Source organism: Eutrigla gurnardus (genome assembly GCF_963514095.1).
Source record: "Eutrigla gurnardus genome assembly, chromosome: 22".
Classification (NCBI taxonomy): Eukaryota; Metazoa; Chordata; class Actinopteri; order Perciformes; family Triglidae; genus Eutrigla; species Eutrigla gurnardus.
Genome location: NC_139933.1, coordinates 4,697,875 through 4,706,416, shown reverse-complemented (window position 1 = coordinate 4,706,416; position 8,542 = coordinate 4,697,875). Strand labels below are relative to the sequence as shown.

Sequence of the window (8,542 nt, the reverse complement as noted above, 5' to 3'; positions counted from 1 at the left end):
AAAGTGCAATATTTCAGTATGATAATAAATGCCCAAGGCAAGGACTGGCCCCTTAACACAACTGAGATTCTGACCGGCCATCCATCCCTTCATGTTGGCAACAAGGGGACATGCCTCAGATACCTCATCCGTGCGTATTAATGGCTAACTGAAGCAGAGGCTATTATAAGAATCATGTTTCGGCGGACAGACAGACAGAAGACCAGAGCTGTGTGGATGAACGAGGGACATAGAAGGGCCTCTGTTACCTAACTAAACCTGGAAAAAAAACACCCAGTCCCGTTGAAGGATTAGCTACCTCTACTCGGTGCTGTAAGTGAACCCAGAATAACACAGATTACAGGGGTGTGTGTGTGTGTGTGTGTGGTTGCTATAAATGCACTCACAAACTGACTAACCCACTAAGATCCCAAATATGGGGTGGAGGTAGAGGTGGGTCTTCATTATAAATATAAATATAGCTTTTAATGTGAGTTTATTTGAATGTATTTTCTCCATTTTAAAGCAGGGCAACTCAGGCTTTCGATTGCTTGTAAATGTAAACTGCTTTGGTATCCTATGACAATATCTCGGAGGTGACAGCATGACCTGAATATATTTAGCTGTTCCTCTCAAACTCACTTTACATGGTTGTGGGTGTTCACAAGTTCACACACATTATGAGCAGAACAGTGTTTGTCCCAATCAAAGCAAATACAGGTATACAGTTGTGATGTAGGTCTGTAGGTCTGTAGGTCTGTCCTGTGGACTCATCCTGTGTCCTTACTCCTCTACAGGACATGGCTCTGGTGTCTGCCATGGTGCTGCCCCTGCTGGTCGTCGTGGCAGCGGGGGTGTACTACATCTACAATGCAGTCATGCAGTCAATGTCCAAGTCCTTGGTGCAAAACAAAGTGGTGGTGATCAGTGACGCTGTGTCTGGGGTGGGAACTGGTAATGGTTTTTAAAATTGACCCTTATGTTGTTCCATGGAGCTTTTGTTTTCACCCTGTACACGTGGAATACATTGGCGTCTATGGAGCAATAGACTAGATCTGGGATCAATTTGATGATTAACATTTGTTGCTTTGAACTGTATGTTTAAGTAATATATAAATTGGAAATCAGAATGCTTAAATTGACATGACATGAGTTGAACCCCCCATCCTCCTCGGAGGTGCATCACCAGGCTTGAATGAGGATATAGAAAAATAGAATATAGAAATAAAATAGAGGTATAAGACTGTTTTCTGTAGTCATGTGACTACCAAACTCGAGCAAGAAAGCAAACAAGCGTAAATCCCAAGGACTCTACCCTTTAAATCATGTAACTTTTTTGTTTTTCCAATTCAGAGTGTGCCCATCTCTTCCATAAGGCCGGAGCCAGACTGGTCCTGTGTGGTACCAGCTGGGCCAAACTGGAGTCTCTGTATGACCATCTGACTAACGATGCCGACCCCAAGGAGGTGAGATAATTAAAATTAAATGAGTAAAAAAAATGGCACCCTGACACGTCATAAACACGCCAGACTCCGAGGAAACCTGTCCAAACTTAGACCGTAATATGTCTTTGTGGTGCTGAGTCATGGATTTTGGCGAAGTCGCCAGCTGAGAAGCAAACGTTTCAGTGTGGTGCTCCAGTAAACACTGCTGTCTCATGTTGGTTCTCACTGGAAACTCAAACAGACGTGAGGATTTGAAGACAGGACACTGCATGAGCCCCGCCCACATCGCCGCTTCCTTCTTCTGTCAACACAATAGCAGGATGTCCTGTCTGACAGCAGGTCGTCCTTCTACAACCAGAGCAGAGCAGCAAAACACATCAATACATATCAGCTCATTAGTTTCAGGTTGTGTCGATGATACAAATCAAATCCAGTACCGCAGTAAATGATAATGTATAATATATACTTATATTTCATATATATATTATATTTAATATGTATATTTAATACAGGGCATGGGCTGGTCTGGAAACACTTATAATCATAATATTCCAGCTACACAAAGACAATAAAATTGGATAATTCAGGTATCAACAGTCCTGTGTCTCCATAGACGTTTGCTCCGAAGCTGGTGATCGTGGACTTCAGTGACATGGACAGCATGGAGGACGTGGTGTCCGAGGTGTTGGACTGTTACGGCTGCGTGGACGTGTTGATCTGTAACAGCAGCGTGAAGCTGAAGGCCCCGGTCCAAAGTGTCCCCCTGGAGCTGGACAGAAACATCATGAACATCAACTTCTTCGGCCCCAGCACTCTGGCTAAAGGTGGACCCAGAGAAGAGAAAAACATCAGGAGGCAGACTCTATTTGTTACTCTAAATGCTAACATGTCCTAATCATGTGACAGGCGTCCTTCCAACAATGATCTCGAGAAGATCGGGACACATCGTGCTGCTCAACAGCATCCAGGGGAGACTGGCCGTCCCATTCAGAAGTTCATGTGAGTTGACAATAAAAATGTATGTGCTTGTTTTAACCCACAGAAAGGGCTCAGATACTGTTAATCAAGATTCAAGTTGTGTGTGTGTGTGTGTGTGTGTGTGTGTGTGTGTGTGTGTGTGTGTGTGTGTGTGTGTGTGTGTGTGTCAGATGCTGCATCTAAGCACGCAGCGCAGGCCTTCTTCGACTGCCTCCGGGCTGAAATGGAGGAGTTTGGGATAGTCGTCAGCACCCTCAGTCATACTTTCATCAACGCCTCCGAGCCGCTGCCGGACCACCAGGCTGCCCGTAAACCCAACGCTCTGACTGCATGTGAGTCAAAGAAGGCTAAAGATGATGATGAAAAACATCATCATCCAAAAGGTGTTAGACAGGAGACATAACTACCTAAATGTTTTCCCTCCACAGTTATCACCAGCCAGCTGAGCCACGGCGTGCGGCCGTCAGTCCTGGCCAATGAGATCATGAAGGTGGTGCACAGTCAGAGGAGGGAGGTGATACTGGCCCACCCCGTCCCCAGGGTGGCCCTCTACCTACGCTGCCTCCTCCCCTCCATGCTCTTTGCTCTGCTGGCCGCTGGAGTCAAGGACACCGTCCTGGAGGACCAGCTGAAGTAGGAGACGATGTCAAAATCATCAGAAAAAAAACGTTGGATAATAATAAATAATAATTTGCTTACATAATGGTTTGAATGAAGGATTGATTATTTATTTTTCTATTCATTTAACTGAAGTAAATTATCACAATACATTGATTTTAGCTGTGAATGTATTTCTCCGCGTGTCCTCTAGGTGGCAGCAACATGTAGTTAATGCCGTGGCAGAGATCAGATCTCCTCTAACAATCTCTCCTTCATGTCTGAAATATTTATGAACTCTCCTCATTTGTCAACAGTGGAATAAATGATGAATAGACATGAAATGACAAACTATAATATGAATTGGTTCCTCCTCTGTTTCAACAATTGCTGATGCATTGCAAGGAAAGAAAAAAAAATGCTGCATACAAGGAGCTTCTTCTATTCTGTAAGGATTACACTGACGGGATCAAAGCTGCTCCTTGTGTTACTTGAGGTAATATCAGAAATAAAATGACTCCAAAAGTCTATGGTATTGCACATTGTAAATATGAGTAAATTCAAAGGGCTGGTCCGAGTGTGTGTGTGTGTGTGTGTGTGTGTGTGTGTGTGTGTGTGTGTGTGTGTGTGTGTGTGTGTGAGTGTGTGTGATGGAGGGGGGTGGGGGTACAGCTGGTATGTGTGTGAGTGTGTCCTCCAGGTCACGCCACTCTGGGGACTCCGGCAGGCTTTTGTCACCAAGGACCGCCAGCCAGGAATGTCTGCATGTTCACATGAATAAATGCAGCTCTGTGACGTTTCCAGCTGTCAAACAGCACTCAGCTGGACTCTGCAAATTGGCATTCTGATCCGACACATTTACATGTGTCGCACATTTACATGTGTCACACGCGCCCGCCTGATCATGCATGTTTCATGGCATGTAATAGAGGTCAGCTCCACGTATGAATAATAGTTGAAGGAGAGAGAACTGATCAGATTCACCTGTGAATAAAGGTGAATCAAAAAAGAAATGATCAACGCTCTATCAGTATGTTAATAAGGCTCAAAGAGATGATTGTCCTCCAGCCATATTCAGAGTGATCCATCCTGACTTTTATATGACAATCATGAGCCAGCTGATCACCCTTATCAATATTTAAAGCTCAGGTTATTGACACCAGCCTGACATATGGAAGTTGTGCAGAAGCCGTGGTAATGATTTCCTTATTGCCTCTTTGGAATATGATAAGTTAGGTTCATTCATTCACTAATTTGGTTTCTTGTCATCGTTGTGATTTCAGGTTGATTTGGGCTCTTTTGTGCTGACTCATGGTTCGCTTGCATGTGTGCTTAAAATGAGCGTAACGATGGATCACATGACAAGCTGTAATGTGACAGATTCCTCCTCCACCACAGCCTTCAGGGACACTTGGACATGTGGACTGGAGGAGCCGGGAATCGAACAGCCGATCTTCCGATTGGAGGATGACTCTCTCTTCTCATACATGTCCACTGTGTTATTTTCTGACGTTGACCTTTGTCGATTGGCTGCCCACTGAAGTGGAATCATTTCTGCCAGAGCACACTACTCAGGATCAAACAATTCTTTTCAAAGTCTAATCGGAGCGTCACATGTCAGTTTAAGAAGAGGATTTCTTTTTTTAAGTCATAGAAGTCTCCGTAATCCTTCATTCTTGTTTGGTTTTAAGATTACACATATTTAATCTTAAAGGGAAAGTTTGCTATAATCTCTTATAAATCCCACTGCTTCTCATATCCCTTCACTTTCTCACAGCAACAATACCGCCGCTACAGATTAGAGGCTGTGAGTCGTGGTTACCATAATCCTTCAATTTTCTCTCCTTTGGACCGAATGGCATTATAATGTGACCGGCGATATAATTATGTTACCGGCGGATGTTGGAGAAAGATTTAAATCAGTGGGAATTTATAGGCATTACGCTCGGCCGGCCCAAATCCTTTATGTGCAAATGCAACGGAACTAATCTTTCTTGTACTGGAAACAGATCTGGATTGATTTGACAAGTGCAGAGCTGCCCGTTTCTTTTTGGAGTTTGATTTTGAAGAGGAGCAGCTCCCTGTTATTGATCTGGCTAACTGGAGATGTTCATAAAGTCAGTGGTAACTCAGTGTTGGCTTTATTGCCTCCCTCTTGTCATCAACCAGGGGCCAAGGGCAGATCCTCCATCTCCTAATAGAGTTGCTGGAATCATGAATTACTCAAATTACTGTAGAACTGAAGAAAATAACCAATTATTTTTGCACAAACGTCAGCAATCAAACGTGCGTTAAGTGTGTTCTCGAGAGTTTTCCACATACGAAAACATTGGGCATCCAAATGCAACAATCCTGATGTGATTAGAGTGGGCTCATTAGTTCTGCTGTGATTATAGAGGAAGAAAAGGAGGAGATGCATAACTGGAATCGTGCCGACTGGGATAAAGTCCCTACCTTCCCCACCCTCACACACACACACACACACCCTCACACACACACACACACACACACACACACACACACACACACACACACACACACACACACCTAATCTCAATGAGCTCAGCTCCTCACCTTCTTGGCCTCCTCAGACATCCATATTCAGACCCAGCGAGGCTCGAGGAGAGGCAGAGGCTTTTCAAACCACTTAATTGGATTTCTCCGTAAAAGGAAGAAAAGTCTCACAGTGACAAAAGAAGCTGGTACGTGCGCATGTAGCGGCTATCAACTTCTAGCGGATCACGACCCTGGGCGGCCTAAAGTAACCTAATACAGAATTAACATGTCGACCGCTGAACCCGACGGGAAACTGTTGCTTTCGGTCACATCACTTGTAAAGAGTTCTGGTGTCTTTTTGGTCCACATGAGAACTGAGAGACACTTTTGTTCTGTTGCACAGGCTGACAGCATGTTTCTCTGTGTGTGTGTGTGTGTGTGTGTGTGTGTGTGTGTGTGTGTGTATGCGTGTGTGTGTGTGTGTGTGTGTGTGTGTGTGTGCGGGTCTTTTACACGGCGGCTAACAGGTCTCGGATCACTGCTTATGAAAGGAGCAGCTGGTAACCGTTGTGTTTCTGTAGCTTGGAACCGTGTCCTCTGATTGGCTGGCTGTTTATTTTGATTTGTGAATGGAGGCCACGTTGGCTGTCAATGCAGTCTAACTGGGACCAGTTAGACCTAACAGGGACCAGCAGAGAATGTGGCTTCTGTTGGAATGTTTCAAGATGGTTTTCAGGGACATTTTAACATGTTTTCAACACTTCTGAGCAAAATAAAGAAAACGGATAAATAAATTGGTGATATATTAAAAAAAAGTGACCAACAAACTGTTAAAAAATAATCCCTGGAACTTTTAATAACAGATTCAGAACAGGATACTGATAAGACATAGATCTGAATTACAAAAAAGAAGAAATGAAACAATATCTGGACATGAGTGGATTTTAAAACACCTGCAGGAGGTGATGCAAGGGAGATAAATGCATTAGGATTATTAGGCCAAACGGGGCTCTAATCTCATGGTGGGAGAATTTAATCTCTAGCTGTATGATATATTCTGATTGCACAAACTCACGTCTGTGATCCGACAAATGCATTTTTGGACAAATGGAGAGTTTTCATTGCATTCTGTCAGATGGAAAACGAATGGGTCGAATAAATAAATAATAATCTGCTTGAACAAAAGTCCTATTGTTTAACTTTGAGCAGTTAAATTACTTTATTTACTCGCCTTTTTCATTGTGATCACATGAAAGCCACATTATTATTTCTACAAAATGAATTCTTTATTGTAAAGAAATATACTTTTAAATGAGCTCGTAAGTTAGGAGACTTTGATGAGGAGAAGTCTTTTGTTTTATTGAAGCTAAAACAGGAAGCTGGATGGAATTAAACCATATATCTCTGTCTTTAATCCCCTGCAGACGAGAGTCTCCCTTTATAAACCCTGGATAACAGATTTATCTGGGATAACATCCATGTCGTTACAGAGTCTCCCTGCTTTTAGAGGCCGAGGAGGGAACAATAATCCGTCTCTCTTTACAACGGGGACGTTAAACAATGCTAGCAGATGTGTCTGCTGAAATGAGGACAGGCTGTCCAGCAGGTAGTCTTTAATCTCTTTGTTTCCTGATCTCTGTCACACACACACACTTTGTGTTTTTCTGAGTGCCGGGACATTAACCTGTTGTCTCTAGTGGTGCAGCCATCAGCTGTGTGTGTGTGTGTGTGTGTGTGTGTGTGTGTGTGTGTGTGTGTGTGTGTGTGTGTGTGTGTGTGTGTGTGTGTGTGTGTGTGTGTTCAGGCCTGAGTGTAATAATGTGTTTTATAGCAGAAAACTGTTCGGAAGAATAGATGGTTCTTCTTTTAAAAGCCCACTCACGAGGTCAATATTAAAAACACATCAAGACCCGGAGAGCAATTACACTTCGTTATTATTCCATTAGGAGAAAAAAAAACACTCAGAGAGCGGTGTGGCAAACGCAGATGCCTTCCAGCTCCTGAACTAACTGTGAACGTCGTCCTCCCTTTTCAAGCCTCCATCCTTAAAGTGTGTTAATCCTGTAAATTAAAGGGGTTAGGAAGGTTTTTTTCTCAGCTGATTGGCTCGGCGGCACTACGGAGGTGTAGCAATGGTTGCTAGTGGCGTTGGCACAGATTAGGGCAGATTAGGGTCGGCCGGTGCTTGAGCTCTCAGGAGGAGAACTCACGATGCAAGACGCTGGAGAGTCAAGGGTATACGTTCACACCTCAGCACACCAAAAACACCTGGTTGTCATCAGACAGAAGATAGAAAAACAATAGAACAATATTAGGTCTTATTTAAAGTGTGAAGACTTTATAAACACCAAAATCTTTCATAAAGCACCTTCACCTTCCTTCAAAGTAAAAACCAGGGAGTCTGGATCCAGACCCTGAATCAGGACTCATACCACCTCAGACACACACACACACGCACACACACACACACACACACACACACACACACACACACACACACACACACACACACACACACAGCACTAAGCCTACCCAGAGCAGCATAAGTAGAGCTGATCCCTTCTTGGAGAGCTCTGATCTGATCTGGCACATCTCACCTGTTCACCTTATGGGTCACACACACACACACACACACACACACACACACACACACACACACACACACACACACACACACACACACACACACACACACACACACACACACACATTGGTGTCATTGCCAGTGTGTGAATCAATGACAGGTGGAGGACAAGGTGCTTGGGGACCAGGAGGTCCTGGACTCTGATCTAGGTGTGGCTCTGGCAGAAATAAAGGCCACATGATCTGTTCAGACCAGATCCAGGTGAACCGCACCCGAAAAACGTGAAACAATTAATGTTCAGCTAGACAACACATTCAGCACACATTGCTATGACTCATCAGCAGGTGAAAGAAAACCCCCAGAATGCATTCTGCCTCTTGTTCTCGCCACAAAGACGTTTTACCTGCATTCAACCTGCTCCAACATGATTGGTCAGTACTGCCAGAATGCCTCCGATACCTAA

At 43.9% G+C, this 8,542-nt stretch overlaps 1 protein-coding gene across 1 annotated transcript; it reads left to right on the top strand.

Moving 5' to 3' along the window:
• The first annotated feature begins 152 nt into the window (after window positions 1–152).
• dhrs7cb (dehydrogenase/reductase (SDR family) member 7Cb) lies at window positions 153–3,078 on the top strand. Its single transcript, XM_084040270.1, has 7 exons — window positions 153–312; window positions 777–933; window positions 1,333–1,445; window positions 2,038–2,248; window positions 2,331–2,423; window positions 2,573–2,734; window positions 2,831–3,078. The coding sequence occupies exons 2-7, from the start codon at window positions 780–782 to the stop codon at window positions 3,037–3,039; spliced, it is 942 nt and encodes a 313-aa protein (XP_083896396.1). The 5' UTR covers window positions 153–312; window positions 777–779; the 3' UTR covers window positions 3,040–3,078.
• The last annotated feature ends 5,464 nt before the right edge of the window (window positions 3,079–8,542 follow it).